Source organism: Vulpes vulpes, chromosome 11, assembly GCF_048418805.1.
Source record: "Vulpes vulpes isolate BD-2025 chromosome 11, VulVul3, whole genome shotgun sequence".
Lineage (NCBI taxonomy): Eukaryota > Metazoa > Chordata > Mammalia > Carnivora > Canidae > Vulpes > Vulpes vulpes.
The window spans coordinates 13,822,760-13,842,908 of record NC_132790.1 but is presented as its reverse complement, the minus strand read 5'-3'; the positions used below and the strand labels follow the sequence as shown (position 1 = coordinate 13,842,908).

General features: G+C 44.3%; 1 protein-coding gene across 3 annotated transcripts in view; it reads left to right on the top strand.

The window, feature by feature from the left end:
- Window positions 1-20,149, top strand: part of TEAD1 (TEA domain transcription factor 1) — a 267,173-nt gene that overhangs the window by 230,073 nt on the left and 16,951 nt on the right. For all 3 annotated transcript variants that reach the window (XM_072725641.1, XM_072725638.1, XM_072725640.1), the window contains one exon: window positions 18,979-19,119. In XM_072725641.1, the coding sequence (XP_072581742.1) occupies window positions 18,979-19,119 (141 nt within the window). The remainder of the gene's footprint in view (window positions 1-18,978; window positions 19,120-20,149) is intronic.

Genomic DNA, 20,149 nt, shown 5'->3' with positions numbered 1-20,149 from the left:
CAGTACTTAACAGACTTTTCTGGTGAGACCCACAACCATATTAACAAAAGTGATATATTTTTTTGATATTGTATGAGATAAACCAGTGGATTTTCATGGAATAGAGTATGAAAAGTTCATTGATAACAGTTTCAGATTCCACACTACAGCTAATTTTTAAGAAACTGTCACTTGTTAAATTTTGGTATAGTATTACAGAAAAATGACCACAATTATCTGAAAAGCCTGTTAAAATACTCTTCCCTTTTCTAGTTCCAGATTTGTGTTATGCTGGATTTCTTTTTTTCTTTATTCTTTCTTTTCTTTTCTTTTCTTTTCTTTTCTTTTCTTTTCTTTTCTTTTCTTTTCTTTCTTTTCTTTCTTTCTTCTTTCTTTTCTTTCTTTTCTTTCTTTTTCTTTCTTTCCTTGAACCAAAACAGCACATTATGGCAAACAATGTAGAAGCATGCTTGAGAATCTAGTATTTTCCATGAAGGCACACATTAAATGTATTTCCAAAGTGTAAAACAGTACTACCCTTTCAATTTTTCTTTCGTTTTTGAAAATATAGGTATGTCTAATTAAAAAAGAAAAAGATATAATGAGTTTATTTTTTAAGCAGATAATAAATATGTTTTAAATGTTCTCACTTTAAATTTCCACTACAGAAAGTGTAGATAGATGTAACTTATAGAAACAAAAGCTCTTTGAGGTCCTCAGTCAATTTAAAGAGCAGAAAGGGGTCCTGAGATCAAAAAGTTTGAGAGCCACTATTGTGAAGGATATAAAAAGAGGCCGTTCTACTCAGGTTAATTATAATTAATCAGTAATTGTAGGATATGATGAAAGGAAGCCATTTTCAGCACTTTCAAATGAAACAGTATTGGTTTTTAATGATAATAAGATTTCTTATAATTAGCATATTATTCAGATATAAAGCAGAAGAGAAAGTCCTTAGAAAGCTGTTCTTGTTTTTGCTTCCCAAATTTTCCATTTCGTTTGGGATAATTTTAATCAACGCTTTCAGTGATGGGGCCTTTTGGTCATAGATCCCCAAGTAGTGAGGTCTAGATGTGTGGTCTAGAGTGTGGTCACTAGTGTGAAATGTCCAAATCTAGAAATAACCGCCCTGAGATTACATATAAACTTATTAACATTTGCAAGATTAAAATAGAGCACTTCTATGAATGTGGTAGACGACTTCCCTCCCTCAGTATAATTGTGAGCAGTACTTAACCTTTCTAAAGACATTCAGTTGCAACAATGTTAAATGAAGAAAGGCCATTCGAATTACATTTACAATTTGCTGCAACTTAAAATCTCATTGGCTTCCTCTACTGCCTCAGTGAGAATAAATTATACTTAAAACATCTATCTTTGGTATCAGGTGTTTCCAGCAGGTGTTTCTTAAGTAGGTTTAAAACTCCCTTTGAAATATTTTTGTTATCAGCAGATAACAAAATCAGAATTCTTGTTTCTGTGTGAATTCCATAAATTTCAACAGAGATCCTACACCCATTCTTTATTCTTCCCTCGTTTTCCTCGGTCTCAAAGTGCCTTGAAGTCTCTGGGTTGTCTTCCTTTGCTCACATGATTGTTCCTGAAACTGTTTTCAGAACATCAGGCGGTTGCCGTGGAGGAAGTACTGAGTGCTACCCCCCAGTGCCTGCACTTCGAGGTCAGTGGCACGGTGGTGCACCAAGTAGTGGTCAGTGCACTGTTCTCAGGGTGGAAGACTGGCCCCCCGGGCCTCGGGCCCCGACACATAAATGACTGGCAGAGGCGAGGATGCCAGTGTGGGTGCCCCATCCATGTTCCAACATACCACTACTTAGTTCCTTTCTATTGCCTAGGACGAGCCTGTCCTATGGACATACCACGTTTTGCTTATCCATTCACTAGTTGATCGAGTTGGGGATTGTTTCCACTTGAGGCTTTGATCAATTAATTCTGCTATCAAGTCTTTGTGTACAAGTCTTTGTGTGGACATACGGTTTCATTTTGCAGCATCTTTTCTTGGCATTTTTCCTTAGGTGTGGAATGGCTGGGTCCCACAGTGGCTCCATGTTTGATTTAAGAAAATGCTATGCTGTTTTCTTTTCTTTTTTTAAAAAGATATTATTTATTCATGAGAGACAGAAAGAGAGAGAAAGAAGCAGAGACACAGGCAGAGGGAGAAGCAGGCTCCATGCAGGGAGCCTGACGTGGGACTCGATCCCGGGTCTCCAGGATCAGGCCCTCGGCTGAAGGTGGCGCTAAACCGCTGAGCCACCCGGGCTGCCTGCCATGCTGCTTTCTTAAGCAGTTTCTACCATTTTACCTTCCCATCAGTGAGATATTAAGGGTCAGTCAACAGCTCCTTCAACCACTACTAGGGCTGCCAGTATGAGGGTAGGGAGAGATGACAGCGTTGTAGACAAGGGGCTGGCTAGCGAAAGCGCCAAGATGCAAGGTACAGGTGGGGTGCATTAGGTGAGCTCAGGTGCCTTCAAGTATCTTGAGGTGCTTTGCACCTAGGTCTTCACTTGTATGGACAGCACAGGTAGGTGGAAAAATTAGGAAGACAAAGAATCAGCATTTGATGTCAGCAGTCAGTGGTTTTAACAATTTTTGAGCCAAGAGAATATTTGGATTCTCCTTACTAAGTGTTACGGTGGCTTTATTTGCCTTTTGCCTTCTCTGTTTTTCTTTTCATGACCATCTCCTGATTATTTCCTTTCTCTCCCTTCCTGCCTACTTGTCATTCACTCTTGTGCATCTTAATCCTACACCTAAAATTTTTTTTAAATATTTAATTACAAAGAGAAGAAAAAGGGTTTTGTGGAAATGGGAGGAAGGGGCTTCTCTCTTTTTCAATAGTTGAACATGACTTAATGAGTCTTTTTTGAGCCAGGCACTCCACCAGGCATAAGCACATGCTTGATTATTATTTAATCTTTGTGAGGCACATGTGGTTATTCCCACTTTACACGTGAAGAAATCGAGTCACGGAGAGGCAGAGTGACTTCTGCAAAGTCACACAGCTAATCAGTGCCGGGTCAGCTGGACTCTGGAATCTGTGCCCTTTCCGTGAAATCTGTGTATGGCCTCTGCAGGGAGCATGCACAGCTCCCTAGCCCATCCCCTGACCTGTCCTCCTCCCTGGAAGCCAGTGATGATAACCAAAGGGAAGCAGACCAGTTTCTTCCTGAAGTCCTGCCATCATGGGATGCCCTGGCGTCCATTTACGTGGGGGCTTACAGGGAACACACTGTGGCTATCAGCAAGTGCATGTCAGATCCTGAGACTTACTAGAAAGATCCATACAGCACTATTCGCTGCCTTTGCAGGGGGGACTAGGGGCGTGGCATCATCTTTACATTATGATTACAAAAGCAACATCATAATATTCTAGACAGTCTTGGAAATGTATAATTTTTAATTCATTCCTAAATGCACCACAAATATAATCCATGTTTATGTAGCTTGAATGAAGAATGCGTTAAACCTGGTATCCTGCTTTTCTTCCCTATCAGACACCCTTCCGTATGGCCATATGCCACTGTATCGCCAATCACCATTTTTAATGACCATGTGATGTCCTATTTACTGGGTATATCCTAATTTAGCCATTCTTATTTTATTAAGTATTGATCATAATACTTGACATGTGTGTGCATGTGTAAATAACCACGCTGATTTTTCTAAGGTCGTCAAGCACTGAGTAAGTAGAGCCAGCATCCTCAGAGCCTGGCATGCCATGATATAAAACAAAACAATTTTCTCTTGTCACTTTGCTTTTTGAATCCCTCTTCATCTCTCTTTCTACTCAAAGATTTTAATTTTTTCTCATTCTCTATAGAAACTATTAATAATGTTGAATGTACTATTTTCCCTCAATCTTTTTTTTTAAAAGAAGAAAACTTATTTATTTGATAGGGAGAGAGAGAGAGAGAGAGAACACACAAGTAGGCAGACAGCAGGCAGAGGGAGAGGGCGAAGCAGGCTCCCCACTGAGCAGGGAGCCCGATGCTGGGTTCTACCCCAGGACCCCAGGGTCATGACCTGAGCAGAAGGCAGACACTTAACTGGCTGAGCCACCCAGGTGCCCTGGTTTTCCCTCAATTCTAAGACATACACATGTTCCCATCTCACAGTCCTAGAAATAGGATGCTGCCTAGAGCGGACGCCATAAGCACTATGCCGGCCCCTCCAGAGATGAGGTTTTCATCATCTGCCCTTTGGGACCTGAGCCAACATTGAAGGCATCTCACCACCACCACCCCAACCTCCTGTCACCTTAGTGATTTGCACTAGTACTATAGACGACTAGTGCACATTTTAGCTTAAGTTTGAATTCCTACTTAAAACATCTCAGAAAAGCTAGCATTAAAGTTAATGATCGAGGACGCATGTGTGGAACCAGATTTGTGATAAATGAGGCAGACTTGCATTAGCAGAGAACCAGACTTTTTTTCTTCTAAGATAGTGATCCATCAGGTGCTGTGTAGGCCCTAAGGATAGAAGAGGTCCACCTGCAAGCAGAGTTCTGCTCCATTTCATCCCTGAGATTCACGCACATGGGTTGCCAGCGATGTGGCACATGAAGCAGCTAATTTAAGGTAAAATGCCAACTGTCTTGGTATTGATCACAGGATTCCCAAAGCTAGACAAGGTGCAGGTGTGATTCCATCATGAATCCTAAAAGAAACCCAAGTCCCCACTTGCAGCTGACTTTCAAGAGAAGTTCATTTCCAGCCACATGTGGTTTACTGAAGGAAATAAACAGAATTAATGGGTTTAACCAAATAAGAAACACAGTGAAACTAATATTTTTGAAGGAGCCTCAAAAAATTCTGCTCTGTCCTACCGGGGTGTTGAAAACTGTCAAGTTTGGCTCAAAGAAAGACATGTTACTAGCATGTTACTTAAAACCTTACAGATAAAAACGATTTAGAAGAATAGCATGATGAAGACTTAGTCTTAAAACTTTGATTGGAAGAATAAGTAATGTGGAAATGAAATTGGTTATGGATTCTATTGCTAAAGATGATTTTATATGCACTTATATAATGTTTCTTTTTTCTTTTCAAATTATTATTGAATTAATGGTATTTTAGAAACCAGCATATATGATATTGCCCTGTGGTTAATCATGTTTTGCTTTTTAAAATTCTTGAGATGATGATCATTTGTCTAAGCAATTAACAATAAATATGTTTATATTTGTTTTTAAAGATTGTATTTATTTGAGAGCAAAAGTGAGAGAGCACAAGCGGAGCAGGGGGGAGAAGACGAAGCAGAGGGAGAGGCAGGCTCCCCGCTGAGCAGGGAGCCCGATATGGGACTCGATCCCAGGACCCTGAGATCATCATCAGAGCTAAAGGCAGATGCTTAACCAACTGAACCACCCAGGCACCCAACAATAAATACATGTATAGTTCAACTTTCTTTACCTTATTTTTCTAGGGGAAGAAAAAGAAAGGCCAGTTTTACTAACTAGGGCAGCTGTGAGGAGATTGTATAAAACAGAGAGAGGGAAGGCTAGTTATCTGGAAAGAGGACAGCAGCCTTTAGAAGATGCTTTTATCTTGGTAGGAATTAAATCACATTTGTTGGACAAAATGACAGGCGCTATAAATAAAACAACTGGGCTTTATGTAAGAAGAGACACCGGATGCACATGGAAGCTGCCCGAATGGCCCCCTCCAGAGTGGCAGCCTGTGTCTAATTGGATTCAGCGTGATTTTGATTGGAGTTGTAGACTTGAGTCTATCATTTGGAACCAAACCCGCCCGTTGCTATTCGTGGAAAAGGAAGTTAGCAGAATGGAGTGATTTGCTCCCCACATGTCCTAAGCTGCTATCAGCAAGGGAAGGGCCTCTCAGTTCAACAAGCCTTTCATGTCTCTGTACTTCCGTCTCATCTCAAAATAGTGTTAAGTCCTGAAATTACAAGAGCAGTATCGAGTGGTGGCATGACGTAGATGGAAGGAAGATTAGCAAGTAAAACCACTATGTTCAGAGGTATTTATGAGGCTAATACATAATAATATATCGTGGGTATTCTGTGGTTCTGTGATCATTTTTACCAGTGGTCTTTTTTTTTAAAAAAAAAAAAAACAAAACTATCTCTTAAAGGTAGGTTCTGATACTTCATTGGGGGAGGGGCATGTGGATAAGGGGAGTCCATGAACCTGCACATGCTTCCATTTTGGTTTGATTTCCTAAGAAAACTACCTGAAGCTTGTCAGCATTTTCTGCTTTGACCGCTGTCTATTGTTGCTTCCTTCCTGTTTTCCTTTCACCTATTGCACAGGGATAGGATTTTGTAGGCCCCCCACCCCCACACTCCCAGGAAGCAGGGATCCCATCTGTAGCTTTTGCATCTCCAGCAGTGCAGTGCATATAGCAGATTTTTAACAGTTAAAAAAAAAAAATCTGTTGGCTGAAAGGTAATTTTATTTCCTTCCGTACACCTAGAGAAAGTGCTATGCATCAGGGGCTATGATACACCTGCCAGGTAGCCAGCACAGACATCACATGCTGGTAGAGGAAGCATCGGATAGTTTATTGAGGGATGCTTCTAAGGAATGTACTGAAGCTGGGGAGGACACCTTGAGAGATGCACACCAGAGCTTTTCCAGGCCATCTCTGGAGTTTGTTATGTTCTCTTAGAAATAATTTTATCATTTGCATTAAGTAATAAACATGTACATACTGGTGAGTCATTTAGTCAACATTCACTGAACTCTACACTGATCCTAGAGACCTGGGAAAACAGACCTGAATAAGAGGCACACCTTAGGGTCTGGTATGGGATGGCAGGTGAGTGACAGCACGATGGGATAGGAGTTGTGTCAGAAAGGTGGAAGCACAGAGGTAGAAGGAACCCTTTTTGCCCGAGAACATTCCAGAAGCCTTACGAAGACATAGCATTTGAGCAGAATCTTGAAAGAATTTGGTCAGTGGAAGGGGAGGGGGAAGGAGTTCAGGGGACGTAGACTTTTGTTCAGAGACAAGGAATCCTACTGGGAGGCATTGAAGGTCTTCATGGCCTCTGGGTCTTCTAGAACTTGGAGAATTGAGGTGGAAACCTTGATCTCTGTGGCTATTCCTTTACTTAAAAGACTTCCTGAATCCACCTGAAAATATAAGGCAGAATAGAACAGCCTAGAAAGTAGGAGCAGAAGCTCGCTCTGCTTTTCCCCCAATCCCTTAACCTCAGTCACTATGGGTACTTTTTTTTTTTTTTTTAACTTGAACACTTAGGGACATCTAGGCAGAAAGTAAATTAGAAGTTCCTTAACCTCTTGCGAGATCCCGTCTGAGAGCTGTTCCTCTAATGCTTTCTGGCCTGGGTCATCTGGCTCAAGTGGTTGCTCACACAGCCCAGCTCAGGAGTCCATCCTTTCCTGCAGGAGGATGTTGAACTCCACACCCCAAGGTTACAGGCTGAGATGCTAAGCCCCTGTCCTCCCAAGAGCTACTGCTAACCAGAGGGTCCAGGGGCAGGCAAACACACAATGCATTTGCACACCCCAGTATTTGCCCTGTTGATGGTGGCACAATTAGCTTCTCTGTAACTGTACCTCAAGAAAAGCCCGAGAAGGAAAGAACTAAGGTGGCAGTGTCACGGTGTTCTCATCTCCAGACCTGGTTTTGTAAGAAATAAGTGACTTATTTGGACATAGTCATAAACCCCTCAGAGGTCTTGGTCAATTGTCTAAAATGAGACCCAGGCCCTTGGTGATATATAAAATCCCTCCCCACTGTGCAAGTGGAGATCCAGAGTACATCCAACCTCCCACCCTATTTTAATTTACTTTTTACATTATAAAAGCAATTTAAGCTTATTATAACTAGTCCAAGGAGATCAAAAGACCATAAAAGAAAAAGTGAAGTTTCCCCACAGCCATGTATCCTTCTGGACTTTTTACATGCATCTACAAACATTGTACATTATTTGATTTTACTAAAAAGAATTATATTCTGATGTGAAATGTTGGGGTTCAGAGTGAACAGTCAAGAAAGAATCCTTGAGACATACTCAGTTTTGTTTTTGTTTAAGATTTCATTTATTTGAGAGAGAGAAAGAGACAGCATGAGCAGGAGGAGAGGAAGAGAATCTCAAGCAGACTCCTTGCTGAGCATGAAGCCTGATGTGAGGCTCGATCCCATGACCCTGAGATCATGACCTGAGCTGAAACCAAGAGTCAGACACCAAACTGACACAGCCACCCAGGCACCCCAAGTAGGGTGGCTCTCTTAAATCACGGGAGTAGTACCTGTGGGCAGAAAGAATCGCATTGAGGTTATGAGGGGGTGGCCAATTAGAACCTTCCAAGTTGCAAAGGGGTTAGGGATAGTCAAAATCTCTAAAGAAATTTGGAAGCAAGGTTTGCAGGACCTTGAGGGCTAGCTGTTGGGCCTTAGCCATGAGGCCCTTCAAATGTGTATCAGTGGGCCATATGCTTGAGGATGATTGCTAACATATAGCTTGGGGGGTGGGGGTAGGGTAGAGATATGGGAACTTCCCAAAGGAATTTTTACGTGTTAAAGTAGGATCCTGGAGGTCAGGATAACATTAAGCCAATATTGCTTTTGCCCTTAGCAAACTATTATCCTCAAGGCAGTTAAATTTCTAGAGAAGATCACTCTGCCTGTCTCAAGGACTTGTCAGTGGGCTGTTAGTTGTGAGATTTAATTTTTTTCTTACTTAAAATATCGTGAGCAGAAAATGTCTTTTTACAGCAATGAGATTTAAGAGTAAGTCCCAATTTTTATTATTCTTTTTGGTAAACATGACTTGCCAGTAGAGGTGCCAGATTTAGCAAATAAAAATACAGTCACCCAGTCACATTTTAATTTCAGGTAAACAACATACACTTAAGTGCACGTGTGTCCCGTGTATTCTTTCAAACACAGATAATAAAAAAGTTTCTTACCTAAAAATCAAATGTAACTGGGTGTCTTGTATTTTATTTGGCAACTCTACGCTTGTTAATTGATTTGTTGTCGTTCCATAAAGGACTCTTTTGCACAAAAACTCCAGACCAGAAAAAGGTCCTTTTTCCATCTTGGAAAGGGTGGTCTCTGGCCAGTGTTCACACACCTGAAGAATGTGATGTGTGTAGGGCTAGCTCAGCTGGGAGCCCAGGACTCATTAACCGCCTCCATTGGCAAGAACTGCCCTGTGCAGCTGCTTTGTACTTGGAGCTGAGACCTTGGCTCTTTCATCCCAGCTACTGTGTGAAGTCACCAGTGGCAGTTACCTGAAGTTGTGTGGGTGATATTAATTGAATTTTTTAAAAAATGAATGCTGGTATTTGTAGGAATTTGCAATGCAAACAGCCAGCCTTTCAAGCAGTGCATATTGTAATTAAAGCAAGCTTTTAAGATTCTTTGAAGTACTAAATGTTTATGAAATTCAAATAGGGGTGCCAATCTGCACAATAAAGGGGCTCTTGGTGGTGTTTTTTTAAATCTTCTATTTTGTAGATGTAAATATATGCCATAATTAGTGGAAAGTAACTTGAAGAGCGAGGCTGAGTTTATTCCTATTATTCTTATTTAAAACAGCTGTGGCAGGAGCCCTACAGCTGCTGTCCCGTTGTGTTGGGCAAGGGTGTAATGGTCTGAGGGGAACGTATTAAAGACTTGCTTCCCCGAGGTCAGCTTCATCACTCTCCCCCAGTGCAGGTTGCCTTGTTGGGGAGGTGTCCCAGGGTCATTCCAACGATCCTCCAACTCAATCCACTGATGCCAAGGGGATGGGCCAGGGGGCAGATGCATGCAAATGAGTCAGGCTGGAGGGTTTGAGAGCAGCCTGCATCCTCACGCCTGTTCCCCCCCTACCCCCAACCAGGGGGGCCCCCCCCAGCACTGCCTCCTGGGCTACTTCTGCCCGCCGGCTTATTGCCCAGTGCAGAGCGATTGTCCTTTGGCGCCTGCAGGAGCAGCTGCAGGCCCACGTGGTGCCCTGCCTGGCCGAGCCTGGCCATGTGGCAGGCCTGGCCGGCCGCCCACTGCAGGGCCCGGCTCCCAGTGCCGCCTGCCAAGGAGCCAGATGCTGCCATTGGAAAAAATTGCTTCACAATTTGAAATCTTGGGCCTTTGATCATGGCTCAGAGAGGATGAAGAGGAGAGGTTCAAAGTGGCGGTTTGAAAATGCCAGCGTCTCCTTGCATCCATCAGTGCCTATTAGGACTGTCTCTTGTGAGGGACAGTCCTCTTGATGTTTTCATTTTTGCAATGGAGCCATTCCCACCCAGCTCTTCCAAGCCTTGGGGAATGGAAGGGGGGGCCTGGGTGGGAAGGGAGTGTCCAGCTGCCGCCTCTTTCCTTAACCTGGTGCTCCTGCCCCCTCCCCTGCTTCCTCCCTGTCCCCCCAGCAGGATTCTTCCCTCCGAAGCAGCCCAGCACTACTCCTGGGTGAGCTGTGCCCTTGGGTCTCTGCTTGGCAGCTCTAGTGTTCATCTCCTGGTCCTTCAGCCACCTGGAGCCAGGTTTCCAGAGCCCTGGGCTCTGCACCCGTGGCCCCCTGGACCAGCCCTCCCCTTCGAGGACTCTGCATCCTACTTAACAGGGCTCAGCCTCATTTTCCCTCACTCATAAAATAGGAAGGATCATATCTTTGAAGTATCTTGCTTTTTTATTTCAAATTTCAGAAACATAAACAGTGGAACAAACACGTGAATAAACGGGCTAGCGGAATGAGAGGTAATGAGACACAAATCCAGAGAACTGTCTGGTGACTTAAGTGTTTCGGCTGCATTTGAGGAGTATGAGACGAGGATGTTTATTTAAGAGAAAGTTTCAGGAAAGTGTGAGGCTTCCTTTTTTTGTTGTTCTTGTTTCTTTGCTGTCTGATGCAGTCAGCTTTGTCTGCCCGGCACTGTGACCTGCTTCTACTTTGACCTCTTATCACTTTGCAGGACTTGCCCACTAGCAGACCCTGAAGTTCTTAACTGATTCAATACACATTTATTAACAATTGCCTTTTTTTTAATTATTATTTCCAGAATTCTGTAACCTCTCTAATCATCTCTTTGTGGGAAAGATGGCAATTTGGTGCTTGTTGAGCTGTTAGACTCAAAGCTTAAGACAGATCGTAAGCTCACAGATTAGAAGAAGTGCTGATTTTGCTCTTTGGGAAAAGCCATCGTTGTAGCTGTCCTGCATGCTGGATCCTTGTGCACTGAGGCTCAGCTCAGACTGGCTCTCTGGAGACTGGTTTTGATAATTAATTATGAACCCCATTTATATGGGGTCACATCTATGTTCATGTAACTTGAGGCTCTGTCCATATCTGTCCTGGGGTGCGAAGATTCCCCGAGTTAGTAGGAGCGGTGGTTCTGTTGTTAAAGGCTGCCAGTTAGGTCTCCTCTGCATTATTTCTTCCCATCACCCTGGTGGCTTCTTGAAGCAAGTCTTCTCTGTAGGTGATAGAGACCCCAAGAAGTCACCGCTCTCCATGCTGTCGGTCAGATGGCTGGGATACAGTAAGTACAGAAGAAAAGTCAGATTTCTCAAATATCTGGATTAGCTGGAAGGGAGATTTGAAATCAAGATGGGGTTTATTTATTTATTTTATTTATTCATTCATGAGAAACAGAGGGAGAAGCAGGCTCCATTCAAGGAGCCCAATGTGGGACTCGATCCCGGGACTCCAGGATCATGCCCTGAGTCAAAGGCAGATGCTCAACCACTGAGCCACCCAGGCATCCCAGGATGGGGTTTTAAAAGATAAATGTAGAACTTGAATCCTACAGGGGGAAGGATCCCCTACAGGGGAAGCAGATAGGGCCTGAAGAACCTTGTCGGTGAGAAGGGGAAAGGACAGGTAAGAGCAAGGAGGAAACATGAAAACTGCATAACTGTCCAACAGAGGTGTTCTCGGGCCTGCGTGATTCCAGGAGCAGAGCTCTCAGGGCAAGTCACAGGGGAGCCAGTTGCAACTTGAGGTGTGTGGTAGCAGAGTCACGTCCAAGACCTTAGCCATGGGATCTGTGAATATATTGCATTGCACTCAAAGGGGCATTGGGTTGCTTATCAGCAGCTAGGGAGAGTATCTTGGATTATCTGAGTGGACCCAGGGTAATCACCAGGTTCCTTAGAAGTAGAAGAGGAGGGCCAGGGAAAGATGGCAGCGGCCAGAGAAGGACACCGCCTGCTTTTACAGGCTCTGAAAATGGGGGGCCGGGCCCAGAGACAAGGAACGTGGGTGGCCTCCAGACCACTGCTGGAAGAAGCAAGGAAAGCAGATCCACCCTCACCCCAGAAGCTCTGGAGAGGCTCACAGCGCTGCCCACACCCTGAGCTTACCCTGGGGAGACCAGTGTCAAAGTATGTCCTGTAGAAGTATAAGATCATAAATTGTGGTTTTGGGGTTATTTTAAGATTTTATTTTTATTTATTCATGAGAGACACACAGTGAGAGGCAGAGACGCAGGCAGAGAGAGAAGCAGGCTCCCTGTGGGGAGCCCAATGTGGGACTCGATCCCAGGACCCCAGGATCACAACCTAGGCAATGGCAGATGCTTAACCTCTGAGTCACCCAGGTGCCCCAAATGTGTTGGTTTAAGCCACTTAGTTTGTGGTCATTCGTTAAAGCAGCAGTAGAAAACTAATATGTCAGGAAAAAGAGCTAACAAGTCTACCTAGCACATGGTATTTTCTTAAAGCAGTGATTTTCCTGTACCTAAAGATATTTAGCCCGAAGGCAGCACAGGTCAGCATACTGTAGAAGGGATTCCTGCATTTGGTAGTAGGAGAAAGAATTGGTCTCTAAACCCAGATCGTATATAGGATCTCTAGGTTCTAAAGCAAAATGGGCAAAAGACTCCTTAGAAGGGCCTGTTTAGAATTCCCCTCCCCAGCCACACTTGTTGTGTGCGCACACGTGTGCGTGTTTAACTCCAGAGCCAGGCCCATAACCATTTTAAGCTGACTTGACCTCAAAGGAAAGGATAGGACATGGTTTGAATTTAGGATTTGTTGGGAAGATAAGTTTGCTGGGTTTTCACCGTTTCTCGGATTTTTTAATGTTAATTTGCTTTTAGAAACTATCCTGTGGTCAGAGAAAAGCTGATGTGGGCAGAAATCGTATCTCTGATACCAGCACATTCTTTATTTGCTTGTCTTCAGAACTGTATGAAATAGGTTTGCCCTGAGTTTTCAGTTGGGAAAAAGGAGTCAAGAGGGTGGGTAATGAACTCAGTGCAAATCTCAGGCTCATCACAGAGTTTGCCTCCTTTGCTGTTGATTCGATGCTAGAAATTCTGTCTTTGATATTACCTTTGCTCCATAGGAGCTCAGAGAATGCATTTCCTTCTGGAGGTAATCGTAACATCCTCAGCTGACAGATGATTATCTTTCACATCAATACCTCCTCCTAGAAAATTCCTGAAGAACAGCTGTGATATGGTTGGATGGCTACATGATTATTTTCCATGTTCAAGAGTAATTGCAGAGCAGTTGTAATAGCAAATGGGTTGTTTACTGTTAGTTGAGAAGCCTTTTAAAAACCAACCTGTTAAATTTATACTAATAATTAAAGTTTTCTCAAATGTTAAAAAAAAAAAGGAAGATAATAATGAAACCATCTATCCCTCTTTCTAAATGGAAGCTAGAATGTGCATAGTCCTCGTGACCCAGCGTTCCACTCCTGGGGAACTTCCACCCAACAGAAATGCATACACATGTTCATCAAAAATATATGCAAGGATGTACAGAGTAGCACTTTTTGGGGGAGTGGGAGAGGGGCTGGTGGGGAGGGAGAGAGAATCTCAAGTAGCCTCTGTGCTCAGCATGGAGCCTGATACGGGACTCGATCTCACAACCTTGAGATCATGACCTGAGCCAAAACCAAAAGTCAGAAGCCCGACTGACTGAGCCACCCAGGCACCCCTACTGAGTAGCACTCTTCATGATCAGTCCCATTTGGAAACATCGCCAGTGCCCATCAGTAGTAGACTGCGTAGATCGTGGTATTTTTTTCATTCAGTGGAATACTCTGTACGGACAAGGGTGAATGAGCTTACATACAGCCCTGGATGCATCTTACACACTATAGTGCTGAGCATATGGAACTAAACACAGAGTCCACACTCTGTGATTCCATTTGAAGTTCAAACCACCAGACAGAACTAAAATACAGTGTTTTAGCCTCTAGATCACCCCTGGGAGTTATGGGGTTGATTACTGGAAGAGAGCATGGGTGAGAGGGCTTCTGTTCTGTTTCTTCACCTGGGTCCTGGTTACATGGTGTGTTCGCTTTATGAAAACTAGTTGAGTTGTAAACCTGTGATCTGGGCATTTCTCTGAACGTATGTCGGGCTTTGATTTTATGTTAAAAAAAAAAAAAACAGTTAACTTCCGTAACTTTAGAACTCATAATTTGGTGGCCTAATTTCTGAGCAGGTTTTCATAACGTGTATATTTTAATAGCTTCATTTTTGATACTTCCTGTTGTTAAAACTACAGGTCGTCCATTCCCAATTAAAACTAATTAAAATTATTTGGGGAATTCTAAGGGACAGTGGTGAGCCAAACGTCAGAGGGTGGGGATGCTCTGCCCAGGTGCCGGCAGTAAGGACGTCCATGGTCTTAGAGAAGGTTAGTGGCAAAACCCATCTGAAAATCATTCTCGCTTTTATTCTCACCATGTGCGCATGGGCCTAAACAATGCCATTGATAAAACACTCCTAAAAAGATTTTTTCTTTTGTAACCTAAGTCCTAAATGATTGAAGTTAGTGTTTTTTATTCATACATGCACATACTTTATTTGTGTGTGTGTGTATATATATATGTATATGTGCTTCAATTTAGCACACTTCTAGTAGCTGTTGTGTTACTCTAATAATACATGTGGACTCAGCCTTGTGTCGGTTCCTAGAGCCATGTGAGCTGCAGCCCCGCCGTCCTGCTGCTTCCCGCGGTTAAACCAAAGGTTGAGAAATGAGCCATGAGAGCAAAGTCCTTACGAAGACAGGAAAACAGAACTTGAGTTACTTCAATTGTCATTCTGTTACTGCTTGAGGAGTGTGTGTGTGTGTGTGTGTGTGTGTGTTTAAAGTCTAAAACAGTGGAACAGAGTGCTGATTATTACTGCAAATAATTTTGTCAAATAGACAAAAGAGGGTCTTAAAAACGAATCCAGTGTAGTCATGTCTACACAGCGTGCCGCTGCAGTGGGACAGCGGCTTTGACCGGCGCTGCTTAGGCGTGGAAACTCAGAGGTGCGCACGTGGAGGCTGTGGGCATTTCCAGCAATTTTGCTCACATCACATTGGGGCAAATGCCATTCTGAACTTTGTTAACATTTTTAAATTGTGTATAGGGACTGATTATGTAGTGTGTTTACTTCTGTGCTTGCTTCAGCTATTAAGTGTCCAAATTAGCTTACATTGTTAATGCCACTGAAGTGCGTAAAGTAAAATGTGGAGCATTTGAAAAAAGGGCAGAAAAAGCATTGTGCCTGAGAAGCTGAGGTGCCTGCCGTTCTAAAGCAGCCTTCCGCCTGGTGGTATCTGTGACGTGGGTGGAGGTTGGTAATTTAAAAGAAATAAGCTGTTTGGTTGCCTCTGCCGTTGACCCACGTCTCCAACCCTGTGCTCCTTCCCGCTCCACTCACACCAAAAACACCAGACTGCTTCTGACTGTTCACCAGTCTTACAAAACAACTTGATTGTATCAAAAATAATGAGTATTTGTTTAAATGAATCTATTCACTATCCGTGTATTTATAGTTCATCAAACCCCTTTCAATGTTGGAAACTTTTTTGAGTTGAAAGAAAGGAAAGTAAAAGTAATTTCTGTTGGCACCTGCTGTACCTACACTCATGATTGCATCCATGTTGGGGGGCACCGAAGTGTCCATCAGTAGAGCAGTTAGTAATTATTAGGGTGCGTCTGTGGAATGGAATAGTATGCAGCCACTGAAATATGGGGCTGCTCAGGTTTTAAAACGACTGTTAAATTCCTAAAATGATATTTCATATCAGTAATGTATGAGTTCTAGGATGTAGCTCTCTATTTTTTTTTCAACGAAGTTTCAAAGAGCACCATTTTTTGTGCACACACACACACAAAAGCAGATGTGTATGCTTGTGTATCTGAGTGCTAGCTATCTCCAAAAGGACACTTGAGAAGTAACACGGGACACCAGTAGGGAGGTTGGCAAGATTAGGGATAGAAATAAAATGTACATTCCAGTTTGACCTTTTTTTTTTTTTTACTTACCACATGTGTTTTTAAAGTTTTTTTTTATAGAAAAAATACTAAAACTTTTTGGCACAAACTGTACCATAATTGTGAAAGCATAAATATCACCACTGAAAAGTACCTGAGCTGATTCCCAGGACCCTGGGAATCATGACCTGACCTGAAGTGCTGAAGACAGGTGCCCAACCACTGAGCCACTCAGCTGTCCCTGCTTTTTTTTTCCCCTCCCTAAGGTTTATTTATTTGAGAGAGAAATGGGGAGGGGAGGTGCAAAAGTAGAGGGAGAGAGAATCTTAAGCAGACTCCACACTGAGCATGGAGCTGGACGCAGGATTCAATCCTACGACCCTGAGATCACCACCTGAGCCAAAACCAAGAGTCGGGTGCTTAACCGACTGTTCCACACAGGTGCCCCTTGAAGGCCCACTTTTAGTGCGGGTCAAGTGGCAGCTGCCCTGGAAAGCTAGATGGAATCCCAGCTCGGAGCTCCCGTGTGTGCCTTGGACACGTTGGTAACGTTGTCCTGGCGGCTGGAGCTCAGCAGCCCCCAGGAGCTCCAGGGCAGATTGCAGGTTCAGACATCATCCTTTCTCGCTATCCTTTCATGGAGCCAACATCAAACCTTTGAACGTGAGAAAAATGTACACCTGGGTATTTTTATTTATTTACAGTTTGCACCCTATATAATTCCCAAAAGCAAAATGTGAAAGAGTGTTACTAAATTTATGAGTAATATAAAACTGGACAAGTACAAGTAAAAGCAGATTGTAATCCTGTAAAAGGAGCCATACGCTGGTGGTTAGTAGCTATGAGAACTACCTGGGATAGGTAATTACTCAAGTTGAGCTCCGAATTTAGCTTTGAATTTCTTGGCATGTAACAAAAAAGGAGGAGGGGGGATGTAAAGCATCTGGTTCTTTTTATTTGAAGCCAGAAAATAAGTTTTGCCTAAGGAAAGGGACATTTTCTTGGTCCTCAGTTCAAGAAGGAAATTCAAGTGCAGATCCTTATTAAAAATCTACGGGGGATGACTCAGGTCTTCTTAATGGTTAGTGCGGTCAGGGTGTTACAGTTAGCTAGCCGCAATGTGCCAGCCTCACAGACTGGGTCTCGACTGGGTGCCAGGTCCACCTGTGTGTCCCCAGACCCCACAGTGGTGCGGATCCACCGTCCATCCCTTGCATGGACCGCTTCGACCTCCCCCGGCCCTGTCCGTGTCTGTGCTCCCACTCGGCCAGAGTCGTCTCCACGCTGTGCTCAGGGGGCCCTGTAGGAGCACAGGTGCAGCCGTAACCTGTCACCAGGGCCTGCCTGTGCACGTACATCTCCCGTGTCCCTTGGTTTGAGAATTTAAGACCCAAACCTGCCCACTTCTCCTGCCACCCTCTTGTCCTTGCTCCCTTTAGCCCAGCCGTTCCTTAGCCTTGTTTCTGGCTCTGTGCACATTTTACCCACTCTCTCAGGGCGTGTTCACCTGCCTAGGCTGGCTCTCCTTCTGTTGGACCTGAGCTGCATCGTCCTTGGAAGCTTCCCTGACCCTGGCGTTGGTTCTTGTGGCCCTCTGTGCCTCTTTCAGGAGTGCTCACCTGCATGGTGGTGTCCTTCCTACTAAATTGAGAGCCCGTGGCAGCAGGGACTGGCCCAGGTCTGCCTCACTCTGACCCCCAGCTCCATGCCCAGTGTCTGGTGTGTGCCATAGCTGGTTGGTAGGAGGGGAGGGAGCCCTCCATCAGTGGCCCAGCCATTGCCGTGGCCTCCCAGCCTCCCTCTGCAGTGGACACTCCCACACTGAGACATCTATCCCAGAAATAGTTCTGATCACAAAACCACCATGTGCCAGAACTTTCAGAGGGTCCCTGTTTCCTGTAGCCTGCACACCACACCCTTTTTTTAGATCCCTTCTGCCCCCAGTGTCCCCTCGGCCCATCTCTGCTCATTGTAACCATCCCGTAAGTAATACTCTTGACTGAAAGTCATGCCTTCCATTGTGTGGACTCTGAACACCTTTGGTGGTACTAATTCTATCTCTACAATAGCTATTTTATGTATATAACTCCTGTTTATAGTCCTAAATAGTGTCTAGCATGAACCTCACATAGTAGGTAATCATGAAATAACTTAAATGAGTGGGAACTATTCTTTATTTAGCAGGTTTCTAAGCCAGTCTTTACTAGGAACCATTTGCCTTTGGATGCTGTAATTTGTAATGAAGTTTCTGTTTTTGCATATATATAACAAATAGCCGGTCAGCTATAGATCTCCTGTTCTTTTAAATACATCTATGTATTAGGGTGCCTGGGTGGCTCGGTCCTTTAAGCGACGGACTCTCGATGTCCGCTCAGGTTGTGATCTCAGGGTTCTGGGATCGAGCCCCGCATCTGGCTCTGTGCTCAGTGGGGCGCCTGCTTAAGGATTCTCTCCCTCTCCCTCTGCCCCTCCCTCCACACTCTCAGTCTCTCTCAAATAAACAAATCCTTAAATATATCTACAGATTAGTGACTGTGAACCCTGCTCACACACTGCTTTCTGCACACATTTCAGAGACCTCGTGGATCTTTTATAACAAGGGTACGGTATTCTTGTGTTCTGAACACAGAAAGCAAATTGAAGTAGATGTGTGTAGGGTTGTCATTTCAAGGGAAGACAGCTGGAGTTAGCACACTCTTCAAGCAACAACCAGTGGGCCGTGGAACTTGCTTTGAGATGAGCATCACCTCACCGCCTCCCCGGGCCACACCTGCCATGACTCCGGCCATGAGATGATAACCCCCACCTCCATTTCTTTTCCAACAGGCTGACCTGAACTGCAGTATTCAGGATGATGCCGGGGCTTTTTATGGTGTAACGAGTCAGTACGAGAGCTCTGAAAACATGACCGTCACCTGTTCCACCAAAGTGTGCTCCTTTGGGAAGCAAGTAGTAGAAAAAGTAGAGGTAAGTAGGCGTCTGTGCGCCGGAATCTTCACCTGAGGGCAGACTGTCGCCTTCCTTTCAACTTTCACTCTAGCAGAGAGTTTTACTTTCTTGGCATCTCCTCCCCCTCCCCCTCTCTCCCAGCTCTTTCTCGTATTACTTCTTAACAAGACCAAATGATTTGAAAGCAAGTGGAGGAAGGCAGAGAGGAAGCCCCAGGCCAACCCTCCCTGACTGTGGCCCCCTGCCTTGTGCGGCCTGCCCCATCCAACCCGGGGTCTCGTGGGGGTGCCCTGGTGTGGAAGTCAGTCCATACAGGCCCTGCCACCCAGCAGATGGGGCCCTTCCTACCCCCAAATCCAAGAGCACTTGCAGGCATTGTAGATAACAGCCAAGATGGAATTCAGCTGGTTAGCACCTGCCTTCTAAAACCCTGACACCCCGAGTGGTGGCACTTTTGCATTTCCATTCCTTTAATTCTTTGAGACAGATTATAGCACAGCACATACTGGGATCAAATACCTATTTGTAGTTTTTATATTTCCTCCCTCCCTCCCTTTCAAAAATATATGTTCTTTTTTTTAACCCCCTGAAAGAAAAACAGGTGGGTTGCTTTGTATAAATAAATACTGTTTGCAGTTGACATTCCACGTAAAGTCGGATTTTCCAGTGTTTTCTCCCATTAGCCAGCCAATCCATGTTCAATGAGTAGCTTTTGTTCACGGTGGTCCTGGAGTCACAGGTCCCAGAGCCCAGTTTGACTGTGGCAGACTTTGTGCCGAGACAGGAGACAGGAGAGGAAGCATGTGCTGGGAAGGAGGGCAGGGGCCAGTGTGTGGGTTTGTTAAGACTTCGAGCTGAATAGTAAGGATCCTGGATGCTGCAGCCCCTGGTAGCCTCCCAAGCACAGGACAGGCATCCTGAGGATACTGTGGAGGAGGTTACACTACCAGAGAGGATGGAAGCGAATTGGCTAGAGGATTGAGGGGATCCTAGGTCTCCTGAGCTTCAGTAAACTGTAGCGGTGGGAATCGAGGTAAGACATTTGAGC